Below are 16,403 nucleotides of genomic sequence, written 5' to 3'. Positions count from 1 at the left end.
CGTGCTTGCGCAGTATTTATTTTCGATGCGGCATGTATTCCAATGCCGCCTGTCTCTTTCCTTCTTCGCAGCCTTTTTTTTTTACATGACATTCTCCTCAGAGCGGCATGGAGGAGAAGTCTCGCGACATACATCTCTGCCTGCTCTTCCTGATACTCCCCCTTGTGACAGAACAAGACGTCACGCAGGGGAATGAATGAGAGCAGAGCAGAGCGAGAGAGCTTTGTTGCCTTAGTAACTGCAATTGAGATCGAGGCTTGGTAATGACGCTAAGGCGCATGCGCGAGATTTATTGAGGGAGTCTAACTAAGGGCGGAAATGACGTCCACAAAAGGAGAGGAAAATCAGGAGTAGCAATGGCGCGGGCGATACCCGGAAGACACCGCTTTTTCAAACTAAAAAAAAAAGGTATTTATAACGCTTGTTTTGGGACAAAAGATAGATGTTATGAATGCTGATGTTCATTCTAATACAAATAGTTGAAAATTACAATTTGTTTGGTAGAGTTTACTTCCTCTTTAATGACACTAACAAACTGAAGCCAAACTCCAGATCACACTTTATAATCAGTTATGGTAAACAGTTTTTTACTTTTGGGATAAAGGTTTATATGAATGAAAACTGGTCATTATAAGCACCTATCAGTGTTAAAGAGGTTGCAAACCTCCCCAAAAAAAAGCTGTAAGACAAAGGCATAATGAGCTAGTATGCATCACCTTAGAGCGCACACTGCTGACACCTTTCCCGGTTACTTCCGAGTTCGTAGGCTCCGGCGGTGTGATTGGCTGGAGCCGCGATGACGTCACGCCTGGGTGCCGCTGGTCACAGCACGGGCCCTAAGGAAACGGTATTATCGGGGCATTCCTTCAGTGCGCATGTGCTGATGATGTTGGCAGCGTATATAGTAAATACCTCCTAAACTATGCAAGTTTAGGAGATATTTACAGTATCTACAGGTAAGCCTTATCATATGTACAATAAACAGGAAGACTTTACTGTCACAGTCTGGTGGAGGGTTTGTGCTGTAAAAATCAACAGACTTGCTGGACAGATCACCAGATGAAACTAGAAGAAAGACTAAGAAAGAAAATGAATACAGCCATCACATCTAAGAACTGATAAGCTGCAATACAATAAATGTTTGCTTTTGGATTTTGTACTGTTTTAATTCTAATACGGTGGTATTTGTTGACGAATTCCTAGGAACCATTGTGATCTTATAGAAAGTGTTGTAAACTAAGAACTTGTTGGATGCGTGGCTCACTTGAGATTATATGTTATTGTCTGTGGACTCCCCAATACAAGGTGCTGGGTGAGAACTAGACATTCTAATGTCTGAGCCTCTCACAGGTATAGGGAGCCGCCATCTCCATGCAGAGAACCCCCAGCACAGAGCCGACACATCCTCCATAATTATAGGCACCTTCCTCAGACGCGCCGAGCAGTCTTTACACAACACAGACATCTGCCTAAGAACACCGGAAGCGGAAGCTACTGGGACATTCCACATTTCCAGCGCAGCCCGATGATGTCACATCGCCGTGTGTTTAACTGAGCTCCGCGCATGCGTGTTGCCCTCTTTTCCGGTGGTGAACATGGCGGGGACAGAGTGAGTAGTCCATGGCCTCTGTATAATCCGCTCCCATCCGTCTGTCAGAGCGCCTCTCCCCGTCTTCTGATCTCATCAGTAATGCTGTGAGACGGTGCCGGATAGACTGTGCGCTGTATTAGTGCTGGTGGAGGGAAGGAGGGCGGTGTATGGGGGGCCGGGGATTGGCTGAGGTGGTTGCGGCCTGTCAGTCTGTGATCGGGGCTCCTCTATTCATATCACTGGGGGCACCCTCCGTGTATATTATCACCTTCTATACTACAGGCCCAGCTTCCTACACTTCTATATATAGACCGAGCCATGCATGTACTGTACATTGGGAATGTTGCATTGGATGTTCAGATCTTGGACGTTGGCCAAAATCGATGAACCGGGCTTAATGGGTAGTATACAATTCACACTGAGGGGGCTCAGGAGTCAGCTCAGTGGGTAGAATGTCACTTGGGAGAGGGGGTAGGTGTTGGTGGGTAGTAGGCCATTCACAGTGAAGGGCTCAGTGGGTAGCATGCTACGTATGCGGGATGGAGGCATAGGTGTCAGTAGGTAGCATCCCATTTACAGTGGGGGGCTCGGCGGGCAACATACCACCTATGTGGGAGAGGGGGTAGGTGTCTGTGGCTAGTATGCCACTTACGATAGGTGAGGTGTCAGTGGGTAGCAGGCCTTTTACAGAGAGGTGAGGGGGAGCTCCAGGCTTGTGTGGACACCTTCAGATGGGAGGTGAATCGGCCACAGCTCAGAACGCCCGGCAACATCGGCACAGAATGGCTGCTGTAGGAAATTGCCAATGAAATGTTGAGCACTGCAGCCTTTTATGCTTTCCAGAACGTAATCATGTGAGTGGACCCCAAAATTAGGATTTCTGGGAGCTGTCAGAATGCTTGAAGGACCGAGCAGAGATGTCTGGCAGCCTGGGCCCTGACACACAGCTTGCACTCCTTTCATGTGATCACGAAAGGCTTTGTCCACCTTTGTGTTAATCCATATATAGTCTGTAACAGGACACTGTCACATTCCCCAACCTGAATTGTGGGGGCTTCAATCTGCAGCCTCCTATCATTTAAATTGGTGCCCCACATGGGTGCATCATCAATTCAAAGGATCTGTGAATGGCGAGTCTAAAAAGTTCTGTCAGCAGTTGTGCGAGAAGGACACTTAGATCTTAGTGGGGTATCATTACGCTCGTAGTCCATGGTTTATTGCCCCTCACCATAACTCATAGTAGATTTGCGGAACATAGCAGGGGCCTGTGCATTGCACCCACAACACATTGATCATGGTAGCATTGCTCTGCAGATGTCAATGCAAACATGTAAGAAATGCACTTTTCCTTTACACTCTGACTTTTGACAGTCTTGGGGCTCCTTCAAACAGACGTGTCCGGAGCCCACTCTGCTCATCGGGGGATTGCTCCGTCGATCCCCGCTGAGCAGGAAGATGACAAGGTCCGTGTCTGCACACCGTGCAGGGATGGACCTGTCAGAGCACCGCTCTTCCCTATGGGGGATTGGATGAGGACAGACTGTAGAGTCCGTCGTCATCTGATCCGCAGACGGCTGGAATAATAGATTTTTCCTCCGTCACATTTTTTCGGAGCAGGTCAGATGTCAGCAGACATGTCACCACAGTCATCCATCCCTCCATAGACCTCTATGGAGTGTCCGTTCAGTTTCCGCCTAAAAAACTGCCACGCGGACCTGAATGGATCATCCGTGTGAAAGGGGCCTTACTCATTTTTTGTAGTACAAGGGGTTCTAATTGGTGTGGCATTCTTTTCATATGTGTAAATTTTGGCCATATGTTTAAAAAAAAAACTCTTGATTGCAGGGAGAAAAAGAAGTTGCCATCCGTTCCAGAAAGCCTTTTAAAAAGGCGAAAAGCCTTTGCGGAGGCCAAGGCTAAAAGGATCAAGAAAATCCTAGCTGAAAAGAAGGTGAGTGTTTTTAATACTTGTATGTGTTACCTTTATCAGGTCCTCATGTTTTTGTGTAGGTTTTCTCACAAATGTATCTTCCTAACACAAGGGGGAGATTACTAATATGGAAATCGGTAAAGTTTTTATTTTCTCATTCAGGCCCGCAAAGAAAAAAGGAAGGTCATTTACAAGAGAGCCGAATCCTACTACAAAGAATACAGACAACTGTACAGGCGTGAAGTGCGTCTGGCTAGGATGGCTCGCAAAGCTGGAAACTATTATGTGCCTGCTGAACCCAAGTTGGCATTCGTCATTAGAATCAGAGGGTAAGCTAACCTGTTGCTGGAATATTAATGTTCTCAGGCTTCACAATAGATATTGGAATGTGTTATATGATTATAAGTGCCCTCTGAGAACTATTGGAAGGCTTTTAACATAAACCAGTTATGAGGGAAACCTAGAGGTTGCCACTGCTTTACTGTCCTTTTGAAAATGGCAAATGTCTTTTTGTCTTGCTGACTTTCTTGCCTTGCACACAGATCTTAGAGGTGTTCCAACCACTTTGACCTACAGGAAAGCCTAGCTTAAGGCTTACCTGTAGGTCCAAGAAATATCTCCTAAACCTAAACGGTTTAGGAGATATTTACAAAAAGACAGTGACAGCTGTTTATGGCACATGCGCCATAGACAGACAGCAGCGCGCAGGGGCACTATCTCTGCTAGCGGCTCGCATGCGCGGGAGGGACGTCATCGCTGCATCGGTGCTGTGTGTGGCCGGAGCAGTGATACCCGGAAGATGGATGCTCCGTACTACAGGGGACAGTGGTGACATCGCTGGCTCCTGTGTCAGGTAAGTGACACATAATGGGCTACTATGCGATGCATAGTAGTCCATTATGCTTTTCCTTTGCAGGAAAACAGAGGAAGTAAACCTATCAGGGTTTACTTCCTCTTTAAGCCCAGCGGCTTACCTGTCCAGGGAGCCCGTGCTGTTGGCACCCCAGTCGATTTTCAGATCGGCTGTTGGGTGTTAACGCCATCTCCACTAAGGGAAACAGGCAGTGAAGCCTTTTAGCTTCACAGACGGTTCCATACTGTGCATGCGCAAAGTGCTTTATAATTGGCGGGGGGGGGCGCAACTTTGGGTCAAAACAGCATGGCAAGCAGAGCTACTGAAATAGTGCCTCATTCTTGTGTTGGTGTATGCTCTGATAGTAGCAGGTTAATGTAGCAAGACTGAGATTTACAAAGAGTCAATATTTGCAGTGTTGACCCTTCTTTTTCAAGACCTGCAATTTGCCATGGCAGCCCATTCTTGCATAATTAATGCTTGGTGGTTGTGTTTTTTTTTTTTTTTATATATAAACCTGCTTCTTAAGGATTGACCACAAGTTCCCAATAGGACCTGGGGAGTTTTTTGACCATGGACCCCAAATTTTGATGTTTTGTTCCCCAAGCCATGTACCGCTTTTGCTTTATGGCAAGTGCGCCATCATGCTGGAAAAGGCATTGTTCATCACCAAACTGTTCTTGGATGGTTGGGAGAAGTTGCTGTTTTTGTAACATTCTTCATGGCTGTGTTTTAGGCAAAATTGTGAGTGAGCCCACTCCCTTGGCTGAGAAGCAACCCCACACACGAATAGTCTCGGGATGCTTTACTGTTGGCATGACACAGGACTGATGGTAGCGCTCACCTTTTCTGCTTTGGGCAAGGTTTATTCCGGATGCCCCAAACAATCGGAAAGGGGATTCATCAAAAAATGGCTTTACCCCAGTCCTCAGCAGTCCAATCCCTGTACCTTTTGCTGAATATCAGTCTGTTCCTGATGTTTTTCCTGGAGAGAAGTGGCTTCTTTGCTGCCCACCAGGCCATCCTCCAAGTCTTTGCGGCGCACTGTTCTGTGGAAACCACTGATCTGTCGGGGAGCAAAGGAGAGATCCTGTGTTTCAGCTAAGCTGAAACGCAATCCGTTTTCCTCCAGTGTATCCACTCCCCCCACAGGCCATACACTATACGAAAAATTGTCCAAAATCCAATTATTTAGACTGTTTGTTTTTCATCCAGTTTATAGGGCACAAAACTAATAATTGTTGGGACTTATGAGCTGAAAAAACAAAGGATAAGTTTGGAAATTTTTAAACAAGCGATAAACTGAAAAGTTAATGTTTCCCGTCCAAACTGTTTGCACTAGGTATATGTAAAAACAAAACAAAAAATGTATTCATTTTGGTCCCCTGAATGATATATTGGTCATTTACATGATGGCACCATCGTTTGGTCTCACAGCCGAATGGCCAGCATTAGAAAGCACCTTACAGGCACACACTTAATCCTTTGGTTGCCCTCGCTGTTACCCCCTTCCCTGACAGTGTAATTTATACAGTGATCAGTGCATTTGTGTTAGCACTTCTCATTGTATCAGTGTCACTGGTCCCCAAAAGTGTCACTTGGTGTCCAATATTTTTGTAGTCTCACTAAAATCGCTGATCACCACCATTAATAAAAAATAATCGCTAAATATATCCCATAATTTTTGGAAGCTTTAACTTTTTGCGCAAGCCAATCAGTATATGCTGCTTGTATTTTTATTTTTTTTTACCAAAAATATGTAACAGAATACATATTTGGCCAAATTAAGAAATTCGATAAAAAAAAAAAAAAAAAAATTATTGGTAATGTTTTCTAGCAAACAGTAAAAAAAAGTTTTTATTCAAAATTATCGGTCTTTTTGTTTATAGAGCAAAAATAAAAAAGGTGATCAAATACCATCAAAAGAGAGCTCTTTGTGGGGGGGGGGGGGGAACAATTGTATTTGGGTACAGTGTCACACGACCGCGCAATTGTCAAGTGATGCAGTGCAGTATCCCACAAAATGGCCTGAAAGTGGGTAAAACCTTCCGGCGCTGAAGTGGTTAAACATGTTGTGCTTTCCTGCTCTGTGCAATGGTTTTACACAGCAACCCCCGTTCTGCTCCTTGGGTCCCCCACCGATGTTTCTGGCTCCTATCTTCAGAATAACAAGCTGCTTACTATAGGGTTACTCGTGCAGGTTTGATCCCTAGCCACAATGTGCTTCTGTTGATGCACACGGTGCAGCTCAGCCCTGCTCCCTCCTCACAGGCTTTGATTGACAACAGCAGGAGTCAATGGTACCTGTTGCTGCATTAGTCCTATGGGGGGGTTGGGGGCGTTGCTGCTGCTCTTGGGCACAGCGCTGGATCGAGGTTATTATAATGGAAGTATATGGTGGGCTGGGCTGATCATAGGTTCTTTTCCTTTTTTAAAGAGTATCTTCACTGCATCTGAGCACCACAAACCAAAAACATGATTTAATTCATTTTTAATATTCAAAGCAAACTCCCCCATTCCGTTCATGTCTATATGCTTTGTTTTGTTAAATCGCTTTGAAAAGCTACCCCCTAGCATTTCTGGTCATGGCCATCTTGAGTAAGGGAAAATGATTAATGTAAAATGTACTTCCTGGAATCCATCTGCCCTTAGCTCAAGCATGCAGGGGTGTGTGCTATGCTGGGAAACCCCCTCCTTCTCCTGAAGACTCCTGGGATGACCTCATTTGCCTAGGCCTGGAAACAGGAACTAACTGAAGAAATGGGGGGGGGGGAGAGTTTAAAACAGGAAAAAATATATCATTTTCTTATCTATTCACTAATACTAGCCCTGTTTAAGATTTAAAAATCCATGATGATTGGAAGAGAGACTTTCCACTTTAATGCCCTAACTAATCAATGAAAATAGTTGACCACCTGAAAAGCACTTGCACATTCAAAGGATGTAATTGCAGAACATGGCAGTCTCTATCCTGCATCCATACTGGTTTTACCCAAAGCAATATGAAATTAATGTGTATTCCTGAAAGTGAGTATTCATTTCAGTCATGTCTTGCATACAAAACTGAAACTACCAGTACCCCCAACAGCGGGTCATCAGTTTTAGATTTGTTTTCACTGACTAATTTAGATCTTATCCAGTTGAAGCAAAATGTTCGAGTTGATGTGTCAAAGCTTTGCTTATGCGTTTTCCCTCCATTTTTATAGTATCAATGGAGTAAGTCCAAAGGTTCGCAAAGTGTTGCAGCTCCTCCGTCTTCGCCAGATCTTCAACGGCACCTTTGTCAAGCTCAACAAGGCTTCTATCAACATGTTGAGATTGGTGGAGCCCTACATTGCTTGGGGGTGAGTTCCCTGTCCTGTGGCAGCAACCTCTAAAGGATAAAAGTTGTCATCTTTTCCAGCATTTTAGAAGGAAGGAAAAAGTTGGTAAAATGTTCATACACGCTTCTGCAGGAGCTTTCACGGGCTTCTGTGTGCCTGAATCCTAGTAATTGGAACAGGGAGCGCACAGTCAGTTTATACGTGTTTTTTTTTTTTTTTTTTTCCCAGCTAAAATTTATTTTTACATTATAGTAAACGGGTTAGTACAGTTACTACCAACTAACCTATTCTCTAGACTTGTGTGGAAGGTTTGTTTTACATATGCCAATGGCTTCATGCCTCTAGCCATTTGTGCTGCTGTTGTAGGATGGTTTAGGTATTCCAGCAGTTTGACTGGTGGTAAACTAAAGTTTTATCTTTCTTAGGTATCCTAATCTGAAGTCTGTGAAGCAGCTCATCTACAAGAGAGGCTACCTAAAGATCAAGAAGCAGCGCATCCCTCTCACTGACAACTCTCGAATTGAGAAATACCTAGGTATGCCACAATACACAATGCGACTACCCTATATAGAAGCTCGGGTCCCTTTTCACTGCTCTTGGCCCCTCCCTCCCTCCCAGTGCCCCCATAGACCCAACAGCTTGTTATGGGGGGCACCTGAGCCAATTTGCAACCCTGTGTGTCCATTCAGACACACAGCTGCCGTTTGGCCCTCGCCCCCTCTCCCCTTATTGGCTAACAGACTTTTGATGGAAGCGGGAGCCAATAGTGCTTTGGCTGTGCCCCAGCAGATTGGGAGGAGAGTACCAGATGGCTGAGGGAATCGTGGACAGAGAAAGGGGTTTGGGGTAAGTGTTGTGGGGGTGGGGGGGAGGGATGCTGCTAGATACAGTGTTTTTTTTTTTTTTTTTTTTATATTGATGCATTAAGATAAAAAAAAACCTCTTGCATTTAAAACTTAAATGCAGATCTAATGTTTATAGTGTGGGGGGGGGGGGGGAGTGCAGTGTATGGCAGATATTAATTAAACAAAAAAAAGTTTTGATGTCAGATGTAGTGGTCTTGGAAAATTATTCCTCTAGGGGTTTTTGTAGGCAGGTTCGAGGTGTTCTAATGCCTTTCACATACAGTATATACAGCACTATTGCAGCCATAACGTGCAGTGTGTGTGGGGTTTTTTTTTTTTGTTTTTTTTCCCTCAGAACATTTATGCTCCTCTCGTAGTGATGGAGCTAGCATACCTATCTTATTCTTTTTGCCAGTGGTGGGGCTAGTAGGCCTGTATATGGGTGGTGGAAGAACCTTTTGTCAGAATGTCCCAGGATTTAGCTGTAAAAGTAGGGTATTGGAGTCTGCTGCAGGTGTGTGCAGGAACCTTTATTGGTCTGCAATCTATACCTGCAACAGGGTTTTTGTTTTGTGAAGTGCTTATAATATCTAATATAATATGTAAAGCCACCAAGCCATTTTGAATTGTTTTCAATAATGTTCCTGCAGCATTGCACTTAGTGATTGTAAAGTTGGAAGGTTTTCTCATCTTAATGCGTTCTATGCATTTTGTAATGCTTTTTGTGTCGACATGGGACAGATAAGGCATTAAAACTAAGCTATGGCAAAAGTTTGGCCAACTGCTTGTTGTGTGCGGGTGAGAAGACGATACTCTCAATCTTTCATAAATGGTGCTCCTCCATGGTCAAATGGTGGGCTGTTCTAGTCTGAAGTTTGCTCTGGGCTCCGTGATGTTGGAAACAGGCCACAGCTAAAGATCGCAAGGTTGCCGGAGAGGTCTTTTGTGGGGAGGAGCCTAGAATTGTCTTTTCTCCTCCCCCTGGATAAGTTAACCTGTGCAATGTGAGCACAGCTCCTCTGCATGGTGAAAAATTTTTTGCACAGAATTGGGCTTTAAGCCAGAAGTCCCAAATTTTCTCAAAAGTATAGAAAAATACCAGTTGATTGCAGTAAAAATCTTGTGTATTTAAGTGAAATCTTAATGTGATCACCTTTTTATTCTCTATATTATGAACTATAACAACCCCCGACTGTGTAATTTGGGGTTCTTGGGTGCACTTCAAGGGTTCTAAAAGGAAGAAGACTAACCATATATTTTATTCCAACAGGGAAACGTAACATCATTTGTGTTGAAGATCTGATCCATGAGATCTACACTGTTGGCAAAAACTTCAAGGCAGCAAACAATTTCCTCTGGCCCTTCAAATTGTCCTCTCCCAGAGGTGGAATGAAAAAGAAAACCACACACTTTGTAGAAGGTGGAGACGCAGGCAACAGGGAAGACCAGATCAACAGGCTGATAAGGAAGATGAACTAAAAGGTAATGTCTTCTGCAAAAATTAATTGGTTTATGTGAGGTAGACAAACCTTGAGTTTGCTAAGAAGCAGACATGTTACAGAGAAAAGGACACATGCTTCTTGGTTCCAAATTGGACTCTGCTTAAGGAGGAGTTTACACCTCCCTGTATGGAGTGGCACGGATTTACCTGAATGCACTTTTCCAAAGCGATTGCTAGCGATAATCACAGGTAAATCCAGTGAGCTGGTTGTACCAAAGTTGATCGTTCAACTTGGTACAGTCAGCCTGCCCATACACGGTTCAAATCTTGGCAGGTTCATCAGATTCGGACAGTGTATGGCCGGCCATATACAAGAGTATTTTCTTAACAAATGGGAGAATTTTTTTTTTTTTTTTCTTTCATTACAGCTTGCAGGTACAACACTTAGAGTTTCTCCAAAACCATGAGGATGCGGCGTTCTAGTCACACCTGTTCTGAAAGTTATGACTTAATAAAGAAAAGATTACTACATTGCTGTCTGCAGCACTTCCTTTGTTTTGCAAGCTCAAAGGTGCAAGTGCTAGGTCGATGCAGCATCTGGCCCCCAGCAATTCCAAGCTTGAGAACTGAGTACTTCAAGTTGAACACTGCTTAATTCTCCAGTCTTCAATTTGAAGAGAGCTGGTGACTAGTCAGTCACCAGCTTTCTGCTCTGCCCCGCCAGTGCTGCCCGGAGCATTAGGCTGTGCAGGGGGCGGGAGCTGCTGGCTTAGTCTTCCAGCAGTGGCTCGCTGGGATCTTTCCAGAGCCTGGACCGGCTGAGTGAAGTCAGCTGACCTTGGCTTTTAGTCCACTGTTGGCTGGATACAGGTCATGGTAGTGCAGAACTAAGTGCACTCCTGTGATCCATTGGAGAAGGCTTTAAAACTTGCAGCAGATTGAGGCTGCAGAGGGATAGGTAAACCCACCTGGAATAGTATTATATGCATTGATTAGCCAAAACAATGACCACCGACAGGTAAAGGCGAACAACATTGATTATCTTGTAACAATGGCATGAACTCCTCACCATCTAAAGTCCGCTGTCCATTTATAAAGCAAGGGCACATACTTGCAACTGCACACACGGGCCAGACATTGGCCAAAATGGCCGACTTTTTGGCCTGTGTGTACAGGTGCTTTTCCGACACGACCGTTTTCTGTTCAACCAACCCCTGTCGGAACCGAATTACACAGTGGGGAGAATGCTGTACTAACATTGCAGAGTTAGTACAGAGACCGCCTCCCCCTTATTTTTTGTTCAAAAAAAATAACTTGCATGTTCCAGGCATTAAGCTGGCCATAGATTGGTAGAATTTTGAATGAAAATTCTTAGAATGTTTAAAAAAAAAAAAAAAAAAGTTAACTTTTTCTAATCCTAAGTGGGTCAGTTTGGTGTTTGTGTTCAACCACATTTATGTGAAAAGGAGCAGGATGGTAAACTTTGCATGATAATTGTATGTGGTTTAAATGCAGTAAAGTCTTATATTTACAAAATCCGAATGTTAAAAGCAAACTAAACCTTTAGAACGCCATTCGAATGTTCTGAGTATTTTTGTATAACTTTTTTTTTTTATTTATTTTTTTTTATAAGAATTTTCATTCAAAATTCTGTCATTTCTTGCCAGCATTGGCTCATATTTTGTGGGTTTTTTGCAGAAAGTAAGCTGACCAAAAACACAAAGCATTCTTCCATCCACCTCATGGGTGTGTGGATGGAAAGACTTCGCCCCCACCCCTGCCTGGACAGTGCGTTCCGACAGCGGGACTTAGTGCTGTCAGGATATGCTGATCAGTAGTGGCAGCCAATGATTGACACTTTTTCCATTTAACAGGCATTGATCTAAAACCTACTTCCGCCGAAAGGGGGTGGCTACACACTGATAGACATTTGTCTGGTTCCTGCTGAACCAGTCGAATTTAAAGCCATCTATTCCCACATTTAATCCTGCTGATATGGCAGATTCCCTTTATTCCAATCAACAGAGCTACATGCAGAAATACCTAGGCAGGCTGATGAATTCCCTATATATTGGGACTGTACATTGTGTGATGCAGTCATTTATTTTACTATCAAGCAGGAGAGTTGCTAGGTCTACAAAAGATCTGGGGCTAGAGCCCATAGCAGTGTAGTAAAGTCATATGCTGGGGTGGACATGCACGTGTGTGTGTGTGTGTGTGTGTGTGTGTGTGTGTCTATATATCTCTGGCCCCAGAGAGCTTCCTCTCCCCTTGGGGACCCCTGTATAGACTTGGGGCTAGAGCTCCAAAAGTCACCCCCTAGTGATGCCACTGCTATCAAGAGGTAAAGGTATATGCTAATTGCATATGCAGTCAGTTAGCCTCTATATGTTTAATACTGTGCTTTGCATAGGATTGCTGGGACTTGTGTGTATTTATAAGGTATGTGTTGTAATTCTAGTATATGTGCACAGAAATTGGCTTTATCCATCCGTTCTGGCACCGATGCCTAGAAATGTACAATCAGTACATAGCAATACTATCAAACTAAACGGTATATGGGTTATCCAAATTGTTAGCTTGGCATGCTTTGTGGCCAGACAGCTACATATGTAACATTACAGTGTGTGACAGCCAAATGTCTGCTTCTCTTCAGGTTATTTTCTGATTCCATTGCTTTTACCAGAACATGCTAAACACACAAACGTGGCAAAAATTTTTCTCACCATGGTGATATAGGGTGGTGCATTCAGTTTATGACCTATTTTTAACTGATTCATTTCTGTATTTGCAGGTTTTCGATGGATGTTTCCCTGCCCAGTCTGTTAATAAAATCTACATACAAAGTCTTCAGAGTTGTGTTATTTTGTGCAACATATGCGAGTTCAGATATTGTGCAATAATTTTGTAGACTCTGTGGTTGAGTTACTAAAACTGGACTGCAAAATCTGATGCAGCTGTGCATGGTAGCCAATCTGCTTCTAACTTCAGCTTGTTCAATTAAGCTTTGCCCAAAAAACCCTGGATGTTAATTCGTTTCTATGCAGAATGGCACCAGATTCTGCGCACTCCAGTTTTAGTAAATAAAGGGGTTGATTAGGCAAAAGTTTACTGCCCTACGTTTTTTTAAGTACAGAGCTTTCCTAAAAAAAACCTGCAGTAAAGTGTGTGTTTTTTTTTTTTCCTTTTTTTTTTTTTTTTGGGATGCTTTGTTGAACGCCTGGAAAAAACATTTTCTGTCTTTGTTTTCCCCTTAGCCCCCCCCCCCCCCCCCCCCCCCCCAAAATGTAAAATATGGTATACAAACCAAATTACAAAGAAGCATGTTAATGTCATACGTTCTTGTTAAACACATGAGCATGACTGACTGCCTGGTAGCTCTTAATGTAATCCACAGTTGGTGAATAAAATAATCATTTTGGGGGAGTAGCTATCGGGGAAGTGGTAGGAGTTAAGGGTGCAAATGATTGGAATGTCATGTTTGGTTCCTGTGCCATGAGTGGAGGAAGGATGAGGTAAGAGTACTTTGTTCTCTAAGAGGGTATAAGGTATTTTGTTGTGTTGACAGTAGGGTATACATGAAAAGAAGAACTTTTGAGGCATTCCTGGCATAGGGGAGGGCTAAAAAAAGAAAAGGTATGTCCCAGCTAGGTCACCCTAGTTATTTGCTTCACCATTACAAAGCTATAGCTTTTTAGGTATACATATGCCTACCCCACACTTTGTATTAAGAGGAGTCATGGGACCAGGAAGTGTGCATTTGTCTAGCGGAGCATTTTTGGAGTGGTTGCCTTTTAGCTATAATAGATCTAATTGCTGAAAATGGCTCGCAGCCATCTTGGACTCAACACAGGTGTCGGAGGACTGCAGGACCATTCACAAAGCACATGTGGCTGTGTCCACAAGGAGTCACAGCTGGCTGCCCCACAGTTGAGATACAGGGGACTTAAGACAGTGCTGGATCTTGGGACTGATGAGTGTCTGTCAGCCACACATCATAAATTGGAACCCGTGGCAGAATAAATGGCAGCCTTGGCTCTGGAAAGGCCAAGCCCCCTCAATGCAGTTTGCTGGGCCCTAGAGCTTAATCACGATTAAGCTCTGGGCTGGAGCAAAACCTTTTTTGTAGTTGCTGACTTTTAATTTTCACACATGCCTGAAGAACTGCTTCAAGTCTGCATGGATAAATTCCTGATCTGCTGCAGTATTCTGCAGCAAGTAGTTTTAGCTCTAATCTAATGTCTGCCTAGTCCAATATCAGTGTGCTTCAGAAAGAAGTGAATGAACAGTCTGCAAAATATAAACTTTGCAGCAAGGTATGGCATTCAGAACTGCAATTTGTGTAAATTAAAACCCAGGTTTTTTTTTTGTTTTAGCCACTTGCCGCCCGCCCTATTACAAATTGACGGTGGCAAAGTGGTTTCATAATCCTGATCGGACGTCATATGACGTGATCAGGATTATGAGCCGCTGCGCGCCCCCGGGGGAACGCATCGCGGCGATCATTGTTGCGGGGTGTCAGTCCAATCACGGCTGATCAGTGTAAATAGGAAGAGCCGTGATCGGCTGCTCCTCTGACAGGGGGGGGTCTGTGCTGATCGATTATCAGCACAGCCCCCCTGAGGATGCCCACACTGGACCACCAGGGATGCTAAGCAAAAGGTAATCCTCCCTAGACCACCAGGGATGCCAATCAGTGTATTTTTTTTATTTGTAGCGCAAAAAATAAAAACCGTAGAGGTGATCAAATACCACCAAAAGAAAGCTCTATTTGTGGGAAAAAAATGATAAAAATTTCATTTGGGTACAGTGTAGCATGACCGTGCAATTGTCATTCAAAGTGCGACATTGCTGAAAGCTCAAAATTGTTCTGGGCAGGAAGGTGTTTAAGTGCCTGGTATTGAAGTGGTTAAGAAATCTTTACTTTACATTTTCATCATACCAAATATAAAGGGAAGATATCAGCCCAACAATCATAGGTATCACTAATTCCTGTGCTAAAGCAAGTAACTAAAATTACAGCGGCTGGTCTCTCCATGTTCTGAGTTTGGAATTGAAATGTGCGAATTCCCTCAGGAATGGAGAGACCATTTTGAGACTAGTACAAGTAGCTGATTGAAATTATTTAAACAGAAAATATGCAATTGAAAGTAGGGAAACAAGTTAATGCAATCAATGGCCTTTAGACATTTTCAGATTACGCCAATATAGCGTAGTACTATGTGTAAGTCCAGGAAGGCTCCAACTGCACACCAGTCGATGCAAAGTCTGAACCAACGACTCGGGTCAGAAGTTGAGCTATGCAGTGACTTGTCCTTAACCTCCCTGGGCTGTGGAGCAAAGAGGTGACCACACCAGAGCTCCAGTGAGGCCAACCATGGACTCACAATGAGGTCTAGTAGATGACTAGCGCCTGGCCGTAATTTAACAACTTGAATATGAGGGAAAAAAATGTGTTCGGAGGCATTTGTAATGCCAAATTCCTGTAACAGCTTGTAAACTCGCATTTAGCTGCATTTCGTTTATGGGTGTTTTTTTTTTTTTTTTCATTTTTAACTTTGCAAAAAAAAAAAACCTCTTCTAAACGCATTGTAAATTGAGCACAATGATGTTTTTAAACGTCGGTTACTTTTTTTAAATCACTCAGGAGAGGTTTTAAAATGTCCCGTGTACATTAACCCTAAATAACATGCTAAAACATATTGAGACTTAGGACTTGAAAGCACTGCTGATGTGCCAAAATTTGGCATTCATATATGGTTTCCTGGCTGTTAGAATAAGGAACAAAATCAAAATTGTTGGTGCGCCTAGATAAGTTGTCTATAAATGTTGGATCCACCACGTCTAACAATGCTACAGCTAAACTGGATAAAGCCGACCCCAAGACATGGTTCTTCCATGGAGCTCAGATAAAGTCAAAGCATTCCTGGGAACCCTTAGTGATACATTCCCTCGCCTCCATAATCTCCATCACCTATCCAATCCTGTTCACTTGGAACACGTGCTCTTCCGGTAAATTGGTATAAGATGTTTTGCAGCATTGAGAAGATGAGGGAGAGCGCTACATTTATAATGAGAAAAGGGGAAGGTGGAGCAAGAAGTGCTTTGGTGAAAGAGGAAGATCAATAACAGGGCTTTCCTTTATGCGTTTTTACACCATGGACCAAAATTTCAATAGCACAGGGCAGTCCTACCACATATGGAGGAATTGTACCCCTTTGCCACATCATCTCCAACTTAGATCCGAAAGAGATGGGTAGATCCTGGCAAGAGATGTGGCCACTTGATACCATCTGGACAACAACTTGTAGCTATGTTCTTGAGCCTTGGTATCTACTGAACTGGAGTGCATCAATTGGTGCAGTTGTTCAGCAGTGAACTCACATTGGAGGTCATGCTCCCACTCTAATGTAAAGCAGT

General features: G+C 43.5%; 1 protein-coding gene across 1 annotated transcript; it reads left to right on the top strand.

The window, feature by feature from the left end:
- Positions 1-1,469: 1,469 nt before the first annotated feature.
- Positions 1,470-12,832, top strand: RPL7 (ribosomal protein L7). The gene is made up of 7 exons (XM_077492878.1): positions 1,470-1,609; positions 3,437-3,542; positions 3,684-3,850; positions 7,581-7,718; positions 8,123-8,232; positions 9,813-10,024; positions 12,778-12,832. Exons 1-6 carry the CDS (start codon positions 1,596-1,598, stop codon positions 10,019-10,021), a joined length of 744 nt encoding a protein of 247 aa, XP_077349004.1. The 5' UTR covers positions 1,470-1,595; the 3' UTR covers positions 10,022-10,024; positions 12,778-12,832.
- Positions 12,833-16,403: the final 3,571 nt, after the last annotated feature.

The sequence above is a fragment of the Lithobates pipiens genome, unplaced genomic scaffold (assembly GCF_037356315.1).
Source record: "Lithobates pipiens isolate NorthernLeopardFrog02 unplaced genomic scaffold, aLitPip1_a1.2 Scaffold_19, whole genome shotgun sequence".
Classification (NCBI taxonomy): Eukaryota; Metazoa; Chordata; class Amphibia; order Anura; family Ranidae; genus Lithobates; species Lithobates pipiens.
Note: the sequence above shows the minus strand (reverse complement) of the source record. Positions and strands in the feature narration are given on the sequence as shown.